The 14,831-nt window shown below is 47.0% G+C and overlaps 1 protein-coding gene and 1 long non-coding RNA gene across 2 annotated transcripts in view; one reads left to right on the top strand and one right to left on the bottom strand.

Moving 5' to 3' along the window:
* Positions 1–14,181, top strand: part of RHOA (ras homolog family member A) — a 25,335-nt gene extending 11,154 nt beyond the window's left edge. Inside the window, exons 2-5 of the mRNA XM_006770448.2 lie at positions 6,191–6,348; positions 10,095–10,215; positions 11,919–12,049; positions 12,996–14,181. Coding sequence (XP_006770511.1) covers positions 6,193–6,348; positions 10,095–10,215; positions 11,919–12,049; positions 12,996–13,169 — 582 coding nt within the window. The 5' untranslated portion in view covers positions 6,191–6,192 and the 3' untranslated portion in view covers positions 13,170–14,181. The remainder of the gene's footprint in view (positions 1–6,190; positions 6,349–10,094; positions 10,216–11,918; positions 12,050–12,995) is intronic.
* On the bottom strand, positions 2,925–12,438 carry LOC107184202. The gene is made up of 3 exons (XR_001515024.1): positions 12,169–12,438; positions 10,527–10,528; positions 2,925–2,937 (listed from the first exon to the last, which is right to left on the bottom strand). It is a non-coding gene; the product is annotated as an uncharacterized LOC107184202 (long non-coding RNA).
* Positions 14,182–14,831: the final 650 nt, after the last annotated feature.

Here is a 14,831-nt window from a genome sequence, read left to right as displayed (position 1 = left end):
GTGCTCGGGTGTGTGTGTGTGTGTGTGTGTGTGTGTGTGTGTGTGTGTGTGTATGTATGCCTAAGCGACCATCCAAATGGTAGCTATGACGTGCACTTTCAACCAGAGGGGCAGATGCTCAACACAGGAGCTGCCAAACTGTGGTGACTTGGCAGCTGCAGTTCTTGGGTGATGAACCTGGAACCAGAGAGGAGGGAGCCTGATTGCATAGTTCTTTGTGAAGCAGCACTGAGTGGACTAAGTGCTATAGGAATTCAGGCACGAAGGAAAATGTGTCCTAGAGTAGCCAGGGAGGCTTCCCTGGGGAGGAGTAACTCTTAGCCTTAAAGGTGTTAAAATGGAGTGTATGGGCGGGGGGAGGGGGGGATCAGCCCTTGCCAGGGTTAAATTGTGCTTGAGCCTGGCCAGGTAGCTCAGCTGGTTGGAGCATTGTGCCCCCCACCCCCAATATGCCAAGGTTGTGGGTTCATTTCCCCGTCAGGGCACATAAAAGAATCAACCGATGATGCCGTGGCCTGTGTGGCTCAGTTGTTTGAGCGTTGGCATGAGCACCGAAGGGTGGCGATTTCTGTTCCTTGTCAAGGGCGTGTATCTGGGTTACAGGTTCACTCCCAGCCGCCCTGCCAGGGTGCATGCTGGAGGCAGTCAGTGGATGTATCTCCTTCACGTGTTCTCTGTTTCTCCCGTTCCCCCCTCCCCTTCCCCCTCTCCCTATACCAGTGCTCATTGTCCTGTGTTCGGTCTGTATATGTTTTTAATGTATCTTCTTCCAGTATTGAACCTTTCATCAATACTAGTATATGCAATATATGTCTTTTTTGTCTCTTGTAATCTTTTTTTGTTTAAAGTCTTAATTTGTCTGACAACATAGCTATTCAGCTGTTGACTGGCGATTATTTCTGCCTGTTAGGAATACTGCTATAACAAATCTTGCACATGTGTTTGGTGTACTTATTTATTAAATATTTCTGTGGGTTTATACCAGAGGGAATGTTGTGTTTTAGTACACACTACTAAACAAGTTTAGCAAAGTAGTTGTACAATCCCACCAGCAGGAAATGCATGTTCCAGTTGCTTTCCAACAGCACTTTCTAAATTTTAGTCAAGCTGGGGGTAGGTGGCAGTATCTTATTGTGGCTTTAATTGCATGTCTCTGATGACCAAGGGGTTAAACACCTTTACCTGTGTTTATTGGCCATTTTAGAAAGCTCATTTTGTGAGGAAGGATTATGTACTTTGGACTAAGAAGTTCAGTTATACTGGGGAAGTAAGATACCTGTGAAACATACTAAAATGTAGATTGGGATTTCATAATTGAAGCCAGAGTAGGTCCGAGTATTACTAAGAAGCAAATAAAAAGATTTCAGAGAAATTATCCCTGGTATCTGGTGGGAAGGAGGGTGGGTGCTTTTTACCCCTAGAAGTAAAACTACACATGCACTAAATGTAGGGTTCTCAAAATTTAGCATGTATCAGAATCACCTGGAGGGGTGGTTAATTGGGGTATGTTATTTGAAAAGTAATGATTAAAGGAATAAAAATATAGGATATTGAATTAGTCTTTTTTTAATGCTCACCTGAGGATATGTTTATTGATTTTAAAAAATAGTTTTATTGATTTCAAAGAGAAAGGGAGGGAAGAAAAACATCGATGATGAGAGAGAATCATCGATCGGCTGCCTCCTGCACGCCTCCCCCACCGGGGATTGAGCCTGCAACTTGGGCATGTGCCCTTGACTGGAATTGAACCTGGACTGGAATACTGCTATAACAAATCTTGCACATGTGTGTCCGCAGGCTGCCACTCTATCCACTGAGCCACACCAGCCAGGGCCAAGATCTGATTTTTGAGTGGGGGGTGTAAGATCAGAAATGAGCCTTGGTACGGGTTTTGGATGGGCAGGTGAAATGTTGTTTTCCGGGGAAAGGGAATAACTTTTCAGAGAGGGCACTGCTTTGAGTTGAGGTGGAAGAGTTTTACAAGTCCAGTTAATGGCACCTGGTGTGGGATCAGGAAGGGAGAGAAGGTGGGAGGGGAATCGGTTGCTGTTAGAATTGTAGAGGCCCCTAAGGGCAAGGCTAAGGTGTCTTGACCTAATTTTTCATTGAGGACCTTTTGAAGGCCTTGGAACGAAGGCACGAAGGCATGATGGGCTGAAGCTCGGGCATAGGAACCGGGGATTTGCCTGCACGTATGTCAGGCCCAGCCCTGCCCTGTGATTTCCGAGGTAGGCGGTGCTGAGGACTTCAGCTGCATGAGGACTATGGGAATGGGAAGGGTAATCGTGGTATTTGAAGAATTGATGCCCTCAGAGATAGGTATTAGGAGAATGGGGGAGGGCGGGGGGCTTGGAAGGAATAATCATGTGTGAAGGCTGTAGCTGAGGAGACAGAAGAATTAGAAGTCAGCATGTGAGCATGTGTCAGGGAGGGCCAAGGACTGGGAGGTAAGGTTGTAACAAAAAGTAACAAGGGAAGGAGGACTGGATTTTGAGCAAGTCGGCTCATTGGTGACTTGAGAGTATGTTTCAGTAGAAGTTTGGGCAGAAGGCAGATTGGAAGAACTGAAGCAAGTGAGTGTTTGAAGCAGGAGAAATGGATATATTTTTTCTTTGAAACAGAGAGAGGAAAGCATAGATGTGGGAAGATACATTGTTTAAAGCAGCACCCTGCGCTTCATAGTAGACCAGAGAGAGCAGCCAGTAGAGATGAGGGGATGTGGGCCACCGCAGGTGGCCGTGCTGGATGAATTGAAAGTTGCTAAGAGACCTAGGTTAGGCCTGGGCAGAACCTGCTAATAGTAACCGCCTTTTTTTTTTTGAGACTCTCTTTAAAAAAAAAAGTTTTTTATTTTATTTTAGAGAGAAAGAGAGAGAGAGAAACATTGATTGGCTACCTCCTGCACACTTCTTACTGGGGATCAAGCATGTGCCCTGACTAGGAATCTAGGGACCTTTTTGTTCATAGGTCAGATGTTCAACCCCTGACCACACTAGATGGGCTGTACTTTTCATTTCTTGTTAACAACTCTGGTTGTATTGCCAGACCCCAGCATCCCAGAAATCCTTTCTCATTTCCACGTTGTCCCCTAGTCACTTGTAATCACTGTCTTGTCATCATAGAGGCTGGGTGATTTACACAGTCCCTGGGCCTTTCGGTCGCTCCTTGGCATTTCCCTTGTGTGTGTCTTCACCATGTTAGACCGCGAGACCATTTCTGAAGAACTGAGTGCCTTCCGGGAAAGATGCTATTCAAAGTTGACAGCTTTTTCTTCAACAAGAGAATTCCTGAGGAATTATTTTGTTTGAATCCTGTAAGGTCTTGATTGATTGACTTTGGGTACAAACCAATACAAGTTAGTCCTGAGGAGATATATAAAGTACATATAAAAAATCTTGACAGGAAATTGAGAGCATGAGAAAAACAAAAAAAATCAATGAAAACATTTTTTTAAATGTACAGTTCAATTCAGTGGTATTTAGTGTATTCATAAAGTGGTGTGACATTTCACAGCTGTTTTGGAAAAATTCCATTATCCCAAAAATGAAACCCCACTATTCCACTATTCCCCTATTCCCCATAAAGGTCATTCCGTAGTCTTTTCCTCTCCTTTCTGCTTTCCCTAGGCCACCACCAGTGGACTGTACTTTCTGCTCTGCATTTGCCTGTTTTGAACATTTCATTAGAAGCACACAATATGTGACTAGCTGCTTTCACATATGTAAAGTTTTCAGGGTTCATCCATTCTGATAAATGTAGCAAATATCAATACTTACTCCCCCTCTTTATTGCCAAATAATATTTTGTATAGATAGATCACATCTTTATCCATTCATCAGTTATTGGATATTTGGGTTGTTTCTACTTTTTTACTATAATGGATGCTGCTATGAACATCCATGTACAGGTTTTTGCGTGGATATGTTTTTATTTCTCTCGGATAAATATCTAGGAGTAGAATTGCTGGCTCATATCTATTCATATCCTTTACCCATTTTTAAATTGGGTTATTTGTCTTTATTATTGAGTTACTTATATATTCTGGATCCAAATCAACTGCAGCCTCCAGGGAGACCCTGAAATAAAAGACCCAGAGCCGGACCGCCTCCTCAGCTGCTTTGTTGTCGGTTTGTAAGAGCTCTTTCTGTAGTCCGGGTACAAGCCCCTTATCGTGTTATTTGTAAACATTTGCTTCTAGTCTGTGGTTTTGTCTTTTCATTTTCTTGATGGTGTCTCTTGCACAAGTTTTTAAAATTTTTATGAAGTCCAGTTTACCTATTTTTTCCTTTGGCTGCTGGGGTAATACATCTGTGAATACACTGCTTACAGTGTATTGTAATAAATAGTGTAATAGCTGGACTGTGGAAGCCACCCAAGTGTCTGTCAGGAGGTGATGGGTGAACAGATGTAGTCTGTACACACAATGGGATGCTATTCAGTCTTAAAGAGAAAGGGAATTCTGACCCGCACCACATGTTTGAACCTTCAAGATTTGATGTTGAGTAAAATAAGCCAGTCCAAAAAAAAAAAAGGCTAATCCTCTATGATTCCACTTATATGAGATAGCTAGAGAAGTACAATGCATAGAGACAGGAAGTAGAATGGTAGTTGCCAGGGGCGGAGGGAGAGGAAAGAGGGTTAGGTGTTTAATGGGTATAGAGTTTAGTCTTGGAGGCGGAAAAAGTCCTGGAGATGGATGGTGGTGATGGTTGCATAATAATGTGAATATATGTAATGCCACTAAACTGACAATAAAAAATTGTTAAAATGGTAAATTTTATGTGTATTTCATCACATTTTTTAAAAACTAAAACTGTTTTATGATTCTAAACAAGCCCTGGCTGGTTTGGCTCAGTGGATAGAGCGTTGGCCTGTGGACTGAAGGGTCCTGGGTTCGATTCCAGTCAAGGGCACATATCTTGGTTGCAGTCCCCAGTAGGGGGTGTGCAGGAGGCAGCCAGGGTGTTTCTCTCTCTCTCTCTCTCTCCCTCTCCCTTCCACTCTGAAATCAGTAAAAAAAATATATATAAAAAATAAACTGTTTTATGATTCTGGATCTTACATTTGGACCTATAATCCATCTTGAGTTAAAAGACTTCTTTTCTCCATTGGATTGTCTTGGCATCTTTGTTGAAAATCATTTGATTCTAAATATAAGGGCTTATTTCTGGACTCAGTTCTATTCATTGATCTGTGTCTGTCTAGGTGACAGTGAAATGCTGTCTTGATGACTGTAGGTTGTTGTGTGTGTGAGGGGGGATTAAGTTTTAAAGTCAGGAAGTGTGAGACTGCAACTTTGTTCTTTAATATATTGTCTTCCGTTTCATAAACATGAATGTCTCTTTTTAAAAAAATCTTTATTGTTGGAAGTATTGCATGTGTTGAATGTCTCTATTTATTTAGATCTTCTTTAATGTCTCTCAATGTTTTGTACTTTTCAGAGTAAGTTTTGTCCTTATTTTGTTAAATGTATTCCTTTTTTATGGTATTGTAAGTGAAATTGTTTTCCTAATTTCATTTTCAATTTGTTCATTGCTAGGGTATAGAAATATAATTCATTTTTGTATGTTCATCTTGTATCCTGCAATCTTGCTGAATTTATTAATACTAATAGTTTTTTAGTGGATTGTATAGATCTATCATCTGTGAGTTGAGATAGTTTGATTTCTTCCTTTCCCATATGTATGTCTTGTATTTTCTTGCCTAATTGCCTCCAGTATCATATTGGATGGGTAGAAGTGGCAAGCATGGACATCTTTGCCTTGTTCCTGATCTTGGGGGAAAGATTTCAGGTTTTTTACCATTAAGTAGAATCTTGTATAATAAAAGCCTAATATGCAAATTGTTCTCTCGACCAGGAGTTCGACCAGAGGGTGGGGGCAGCCGGCCAACTGTGGGAAGGGAGGCCCCAGCCAGTGATGGCAGCAGGCAGCCAGGGGACGGGAGGTCCCAGCTGGCAGCTGGCAGCTGCTAGGGACCCTACCTGTGCATGAATTTCATGGACTGGGCCTCTAGTGTTTGTTATAAGTTCTTTGGTATGATATTTTGGTGCCAACTGGAAAGATGTACTGGCATTTTATATTTGGGTGTGCTAATAGAGGCTTGTGCCCCATGGTTGGAAAAGTGAATCATAGCCTAAAGCTATTATGGCTTCGTGTGCAATCTAGATAATACTTTGTCTATTTTTCAGCAATGGCTGCCATCCGGAAGAAATTGGTGATTGTTGGCGATGGAGCCTGTGGCAAGACTTGCTTGCTCATCGTTTTTAGCAAGGACCAGTTCCCAGAGGTGTATGTGCCTACGGTGTTTGAGAACTATGTGGCAGACATTGAAGTGGATGGAAAGCAGGTGAGTCCACTTTCCATAACAATGGTACTAATTTTGCATGTTAGGCTATCCATGTAGTCTAGAGAGAATCGGGCCTTTTTGTCTCTTCAGTACACAGTATAACAAGAACAAAAATGTTAGAATGAGAGTTTCATTCTCATCCTGTTTTCATAGCCCAACTTTGTTCATTTTTAAATTGTCCATATTCATATGTATTTCATTTGGGAAAACCTTAGTATATGTGCTGTTTTGGCTATATTTAGTGCTGGGTATGAGATTACTAGGTTGAAAGGTCCTTATTCATTATGACTCTCAGAGTTAACACCATCAGCAGTGTGGCATTTAGACAACAAACATCCTCATATGTAATTTTTATTTTTATTGGAAGTCTACAGATTTTTTTTAGTTTTTTTTTTTATTGATTTCAGAAAGGAAGGTAAAGGGAGAGAGATAGAAACATCAATGATGAGAGAGAATCATGGATCGGCTGCCTCCTGCACGCCCCACACTGGGGATTGAGCCCACAACCCAGTGCCTGTGCCCTAATTGGGAATTGAACCAGTGACCTCCTGGTTCATAGGTTGACATTCAGCCACTGAGCTACATTGTCCAGGCCTCAAATTTAATTTTTAAAACATTTTGTCTTTAACAAAGACAAGTTGCCTCTGTTGACTCAATTGCATCTTTCCTGCAGGGAGGAATGAAATTCTCAGCACAGGCTGGTCAGCTGGAAAGAAAACTAGAACAAGGGGCTCTTCTCCAGCACACTCGGGCCTCTCGGGCATTCAGTCACATGGCTGTGCTGCTAGCACCTATTAAGCTGGCTTCATAATTCCATCTCCTTTCTCCCTTCTCATTTTCCAGCTCCCTACTGTCCCTTTCTGTCCGGTGTTACTTAGCCCGGTGTGTGGCACTCGTGTGGAAAGCACGTTAGGCTAGCTGCTCGGAACCCTAGGCCTCATGGATGTGCTGATAGCCTGTGATCATGAGGAAGCCACCTGACTCTTGAGTCGCCTTCATTTTGCAGGTGACATCAGGGTTCTAGTAGCTGGAAGCATTTGGAAGCACCAAAGCGCTTTACAAATGGGGCTGAATTCAAACCTCCTGGTGCAGCCTGTGGCCCATTTTACCCCGTTGCCTTGTGGGTCCCAGTGATCGCTCTCCTGCCGTCAGGGGGCACAAGGCACCTTTCTGGTCAAGAAGAGATGGGGGCCTGGCCAGCGTGGCTCCGGGGTTGAGCATCAGCCTATGAACCAAGCGGTCACTGCTTCGATTCCTGGTCAGCGCACGTGCTCAGTTCCGGGCTTGATCCCAGTTGATGGCATGCAGGAGGCAGCCAATCAGTGATTCTCTCTCATCGTTGATGTTTCTATCTCTCTCTCCCTCTCCCTTACTCTCTGAAAACAATAAAAATATATTTTTTTAAAAAAAGAATAGATGGGGGAGGGGCAACAGTAAGTTTCAGCCTGGCAGAACTTTGGGGCCTGTCCTGCAGGGGGTCCATCAGTACAGAGTGTTGCCAGTATAACCTGAGTCAGTTCTCTGCATTGATGCTTGGATACACGTGTTTCTGGGAGCCCAGAAGAGTGGTTTTGTGTAGACACCCGGCCCAATTGTGACAGACTGAGCTGAAATGTGCTGAGATCTTGGCGCCTGCTGTCCTGTAGCAGCCTCTTGTCCACTGAGATGCCACACAACACAAAGACCCAGGCTTGAGGGGAAGCAGGTCAGCTTGGGTTCTCAGATGCCTGGTGCGTGCATATTGCTGGTTTTATCCTGTCCTTCCCTGCAGAGAGAGTAGCTGCCGGGTGCTCTGTGCCTGTGGCCTTGGTTGGGAAAGTCAGTGCGCATGTTTTGGAGCCAGTAATGGCCTTTCTGTTCTCTTGGAAGCACTGTTTGTACCTGGAGGTCTTAGAACAACCAGGATCTTATCCATGAGAAATGTAGGGACCTTGACTTAAAACCTGCGTGATGGTCTGTGAGTTTTTCTTGCACTGTCAACTGTGAATATACCGGACCCTGGCAAGGTAGGCGAGCCCTCTCAGCAGGGAGAGCACACCCTTAAGTAAGGATGCTGGATCTGGAAGAGGTATCACAGCCCAGCTTCCTACCTCAGCGACTCAGCAGCCCCACAGTGGGCGGGGGCACTGAAGAGCAGCACTGCCAGCACCTTGGGAACCATCAGATTCTCAGTGCCCATGTCCCAGGAACACGGCTACCACAAGTGGGGAGGCCCCTTTCGACATGCGACAGACCTTCAGCAGCATCGACACCGGGACCATTTATCAGGAGACAGACGGTGGGCGTGTCCGACTGAACACCCAGGAGGCTTGGAGGGGCCAGGGCAGTGGGATGTGGCAGAGAGTGAATGAGCTGTACCATCCTGAGGTCAGACCAGTTGTGAGGATTGGGGGTCAGTATCTCCTCGATCCACACCAAGCCGAGGTGTGTCCCTGATGGCAGTGCAAGGAGCCTGACGGCGGTGGCAGGAGGCGCATCCTGGGGCGGAGGCTGAGGGTTGAAGAGACAATTGGCCACCCACTTTAGAGAAGGAATGGCGTTGAGAAAGTGCAGTCAGGGTGTGGAGGTGCCGGGAGAAGAGTATTCCAAGCATCAAAGGGAGAGCTCCTTGGGCCCCGAAGGGCCTCGAACAGAAGGAGTTAAAATCCACTCTGGTCAGAAGAAGTCGCAGGGCGGCTGCAGTGCGTGCTGGGCAGCCTGAGAGAGGACCCATGCCCAGAGCCCAGGCGTGAGCGGAGTGTCCTCCCACCTTACGTGACGCTTTCATTCTGACATTTTGTGAGCAGTAAAGGCAGGGCCAGAGGCCTTCCTCTCCGCTGAGACCTCATACCCAGCTGGTGTCTCTCCTCACCCTCCAGCGCAGGCACATTCCCGTCGCCATGTTTTCCTTCTGGGGCAGAGTGACCAGACAAATTACAGCTCGGTTTCTACTTGTCTTGCCTTGTACGCCAGGTAGAATATTACTTACAGTTTGATTTCTCCTCTTGTTCATCCACTAAATGTTACTTATAATTAAATTCTTCTTATAGGCTATAAAGTTATTTTTCTTTTGACATTTTGAATTATGCACTTTATTCCATTCTCTGGATCTCTTTGTAAAATTGCAATTCTGAGGAATGTAGCCTAAAACAACTTGAACACACCTTCCACCTTCAGGCTTGATTCTAATAAAAGTGGAACACTCCTGTGTTTTACTGTTTTGGACAGTCTGCTATTTGAATTCACTATGGTAAACATCTGCCTCCCCCCTTTTTTAAATATATTTTTATTGATTTCAGGGGAAGGGAGAAATAGAAACGTCAGTGATGAGAGAGTCATTGATCAGCTACCTCTGCACACCCCCTACTGGGGACAAGCCCACAACCTAGGCATGTGCCCTGACCAGGAATTGAACCGTGACCTCCTGGTTCATAGGTCAATGCTCAACCATTGAACCACACTGGCTGGGCCAACATCCCCTTTTGTAAGTGGGTAGTGAGCCCTGGCCGGATTAGCTAAGTTGTTTTGAGCATCGTCCCAATACACCAAGTTTGCGAGTTCAGTCCCGTCAGGGCACATACAAGAATCTCAACCAGTGAATGCATAAATAAGTGGAACAAAAAAATCAATGTCTCTCTCTCCCTCCCATCCCCATCCTCCTCTCCCTTTTTTTCTCCCTCCCTTCCTCTAAAAAATACACACAGAAAGCCACGAAAGTGGGTAGTGGGATTAACCTTGCACTTGGGCATTTACTTTTCCTCCCACAGGTCGAGTTGACCTTGTGGGACACAGCCGGACAGGAGGATTATGATCGCTTGAGGCCCCTCTCCTACCCGGACACGGATGTTATCCTGATGTGTTTCTCCATCGACAGCCCTGATAGTTTAGGTGAGTAGCTCTGCAGCCTGAAGTTTGTCATTGCCCGCGTGCCTGGCTGACACCGAGTTTCTCAGGTCCTTTCTGGGCATCAAGCAGGCGAGCATCAGAGAAGGACTCCTCAGTGGCCAGAGTCCGAGAGCCTTGGATGTGTGTAACCTGGGCCCTGGTCCTTTTCAGCCTGGGTCTCCCGAGGCTGCCCTGTGTCCACTTTATGAAGCAGGCGAGTTCCAAAGACAGAACTAAGATTGGGGGAAGGCTTTCCAGGGTGCCTGTACCTTTTCTAGTGCTTCATGTTGCCTCACTGTATCTAGACTGGGGACTGCTATTTCCGGTGGTGTTTTCAAGTCCTCTCTTAGCCCTTTTCTAAAGCATCTTAGCTAATAATGAGAGATTTGGACCTGCCATATTAGCTCAGTTGGTCACATGTTTCAGAAGCCACTCCTTCAGAAAATGACTAATACTGACCTCACACTATAAAACAAGGCACTAGCCTTGAAGTCAGAGAGTGAGCAGCTTACTTATAAAATATAGTTTCAAATCATAATCGGCACCATTGAAATCATCATCATACTAAGTGCTTTGCATGCATTGACTCGGAATAACCGGTGTGAGGTAGGGATTACTCCTTTCCCCACTTTATAAACCATCCCTGACACTGAGGGGCCCGAAGTGAGGGTGTGGAGGCTGCACCCAGCGCGCTCGTCCACCTTGATGTCCTTACAGCCATACTCAGGCCAGCAGGAAGCTGCAGCTGGCTGTCACGCATGTTCAGAGCTCGTAAGCCATTGGAAATACCAGTAACCTACAGGGTAGGAACATGCCGAGGGCCCAGGAGCAAGGTGTAGCGAGAACGTGTGGACACTGGGCCAGCTGCAGCCCCAGAATGGGGGTGTGGTCAGAGTCCCCTGCCAGCAGGGATGGTGATGGGCATGGGGAGCCTCCCTGCATGGGCAGATGGCACCACTGTGGAGTCACCCTGGGCACTGATGCATCCTTTGCTGCTCCGGAGTCTTCCCCTGGGCCCCACCTCCGCAGGACTGCGCTTCGTAGTGGGACTGACAGCAGCTGGTGATTCTGTGCCTAATGGTCGGGGGTTAAATTTTGCCTTTTCCTGGCAAAATTAAAACTAGTCTTTAAACTAGCGAAATGCCATTAAATGGCCAGCATGATTCTGAAGTAGTTTCTTTGCAGTTTTGTAGAGAGCACCTGGGAAGGCACATGGGCATTTCTTTAATTATTGTCAGCTAAATCCAGTGGCGTTTGGCAAAGCCAGGTCCTGGAAACACGTTTTGCCAAAAGGCAGGTGTTGTCAGCTTGACCTTTAGCCCAGGTGCCAGGGGGTGGGTTTTGTTATTTAAATCCAGCCAAGCCCCAAGAATGCAAATAATCTTTTTCGTCTTGACTTTTAGAAAACTTCCTGGGTTTTGCTGTATAAAATAAATACTCTGTATTGGCCCGGGGTCACTGTCTCTGTCCCTGTCTGCATCAGAGGACAGTGGTCCCACCCAGCCCCAGCCTTTTCTTTCTGTCTCTGTGTCTGTCTCTTTCTTTCATTTTCTCAGTCCCCAGCCGTCCCTACTCAGGAACTGGACCGCTCTAGCCGTGCTGCACACGGAGGAGACAGACATATTCACAGTTTAATTAGGGTCTTGGAGATTCTTAGCAATAGAACATTATGTATCCCTGAATTATGTGCATTTCGCTATTTTCAGAAAACATCCCAGAAAAATGGACTCCGGAAGTCAAGCATTTCTGTCCCAATGTGCCCATCATCCTGGTTGGGAACAAGAAGGATCTTCGAAATGATGAGCACACAAGGCGGGAGCTAGCCAAGATGAAGCAGGCATGGACGGGGCAGGGTTCTGTCTTGTAGCATTCTTTTTTCTTTTTTTAATCCTCACCTGAGGATAGGTTTTCATTGAGTGGGGGTGGGGAGAAGACAATGATCGCACACACCCTAACGGGAATCAAATCCACCACCTTTCGGTGCATGGTATGGCACTCCAACCAACTGAGCCACACTGGCCAGGTCTTGTAGCATTCTTAAACCTGAGGGCCCAAGTGGAGGTTCAGGGAGCCCAACAGAAACCTCTCTCTCCATCTGGCCCTTATTGCCTGGGGTCTGGTCATATGAGATGGAATCTCCCGTGAGGTAGTGCTACGCTCCACGGACTGCCTGCCTCGGAAGGGCCCGTCACAGCAGGCGTCAATGCTCCAAGTGCAGGAATTTGACCGGGCTCTGGATTTCCCTCTTCAGTTATTACCTTGGTATATGTGAGACCAAAATAAATTGGTGGCAACTGAAGGGTCAGGAAGTTCTGAGGGCGGGGAGTCAAGGCCCGGGGCCCCGATGCCTTTAAAGGTGATGATGGAGAAGCCAGGTGGCCCAGTGGTGGGGCTTCCCCGTGGCAGGAGGAGAGTCCGCAGGTCTTCACCCCAGGTTCTCCCCACTGGGGTTTCTCTGACTGAATGTCAAGGTCAGGATCTATTTTCTCCGGGAGCGTTCGTCCTCTGGGAAGCTACAGGAGGACCAGAGGTTTGCCTGGATCAGCAGCTTGAGTCATTGTGTCCTCCAGTCCCTCCTTAATGTTAACCTACAGGGCTTCTCTGGCCTCTCCCCAGAGAAGAGCTCGTGTGAGAGGGACATTATATCGGGTTGGGGCTCACTACATAAGAATTTCATAGACAGAACTCAAAGTTGGGGATTTGGTAGCTTTTAAAAGAGGTCTTAGCTGAAATTAAATACACCTTCTCACTGTATGTATATAACACTCTTCTCTCTCTGCTAGGAGCCAGTCAAACCGGAAGAAGGCAGAGATATGGCAAACAGGATTGGCGCTTTTGGGTACATGGAGTGCTCAGCAAAGACCAAAGACGGAGTGAGGGAGGTTTTCGAAATGGCCACGAGAGCTGCCCTGCAGGCCAGACGTGGGAAGAAGAAATCCGGGTGCCTTGTTTTGTGAGCCCGCTGCGAGCACAGCCCTCAGGCGGTTCATTTTGAAGTGCTGTTTATTAATCTTAGTGTATGATTCCTGGCCTTTTTCATTTATCTATAATTTACCTAAGATTACAAATCAGAAGTCATCTTGCTACCAGTATTTAGAAGCCAACCATGATTATTAATGATCTGGCCCGTGGGTCCTCTGCCACCGCTCTAACAGCCTCCTCTGCACCCCCACCCGATACACAGGCGCTAATTCGAGGAATCCCTTCACTTCTTGCTTCTTTCTAGAAAGAGAAATGGTAACTTCTGTGAGTTAGGCTGTAACTACTTCATAACTAACATGCTTGCCTGTCATCTGTCAGCTGCAAGGGACTCTGGGAGCTGCCCCTTCGGGGCTTGACTCCTGAGCAGGTTTCCTTGTGCCTCTGGAACGGGCATCCAGTTTCCACGTGCTCAGCGGAGGCCCGGGTCCTGCAGCTGTGGCAGTTACAGTTCTGTGGTTTCATGTTAGTTACCTTATAGTTACTGTGTAATTAGTGCCACCTAATGTATGTTACCAAAAATAAATATATCTACCCAAACTAGATGTAGTATTTTTTGTATAATTGGATTTCCTAATACTGATATTTGTCATCCCCACAGAAAGTGTATTGGTTTTTTTAAAAAAGAAAGTGTATTTGAAAATAAAGTCAGATGGAAGATTCATTTTTAAAATTCCCGCTTGGTCGGTTTCTCTGATAAAAGATGGCCATATCACCCGTTTTCACCCCACATATCCCAGTCCCCTCCCCAGAGCTGGGCTGAGTAAACAGGAATTTGGTTCCGTGCCTGAGGAATGCAGTTGCTTCCAAAGGCGGCACAAGCTGTCGCACCTGGACTGCGGGCCTGGCTCGGTCGCCCTGCTCCTCGCTGTGCCAGGTTCCCTCCGGGGAGCCCCCAGTTCTGTGCGCTCGGGCTGTCCTCCGCTGACTGAACTGTTTCTGTACCAGTTACTTTTCCAACTACTAATAGAATAAAGGCAGTTTTCTACACGTCCTGTGTCCTGGTGTTTGTGTTCCTCTCGGGGCTGGGAGCGGGAGGGTGGGCCTGGCCCTGCTCACCGGGGAAGCTTCCTGCAGGGGCGGGGTGCCAGCTGGCCCACCACCCCTTTCCTCACGCCACTAGCCTGGCTCCTAGAACATGCACACGACCACCTTGTGTCGCATTCAGGCTCGGCACTGGGCTGGGTGGGGAGTGCCGCCCACTGCGGAGGCGGGAGGGCACCCCCAGCCGGCGTTACACAGATCAGAGTGGGACCTTTTCCTCGTTCCCTCCCGTTTTCAGTGCCTTTAAGGTCCAGGACTGAGCTCCAGGTGGAGTTGGTTAGGGATGGAGGACGGCCTGGAATCCTGTACAAGGAGGAGGGAGGCCCTGGGTCAGGGCCCTACAGGCTGTGCATGGAGGAGGGAGGCCCTGGGGCAGGGCCCGGACACCTCGGACAGCCCCGGATGCAGGGAACTGCGGAGGAGGGAGGCCCCGGGGCAGGGCCCTACAGGCTTCACAAGGAGGAGGGAGGCCCTGGGACAGGGCCCTACAGGCTTCACGAGGAGGAGGGAGGCCCTGGGACAGGGCCCTACAGGCTGCACGTGGAGGAGGGAGGCCCTGGGGCAGGGCCCGGACACCTTGGGCAGGGCCCGGACAC

Source organism: Myotis davidii, unplaced genomic scaffold, assembly GCF_000327345.1.
Source record: "Myotis davidii unplaced genomic scaffold, ASM32734v1 scaffold663, whole genome shotgun sequence".
NCBI lineage: Eukaryota > Metazoa > Chordata > Mammalia > Chiroptera > Vespertilionidae > Myotis > Myotis davidii.
This window is presented reverse-complemented; position numbering and strand designations above follow the sequence as displayed.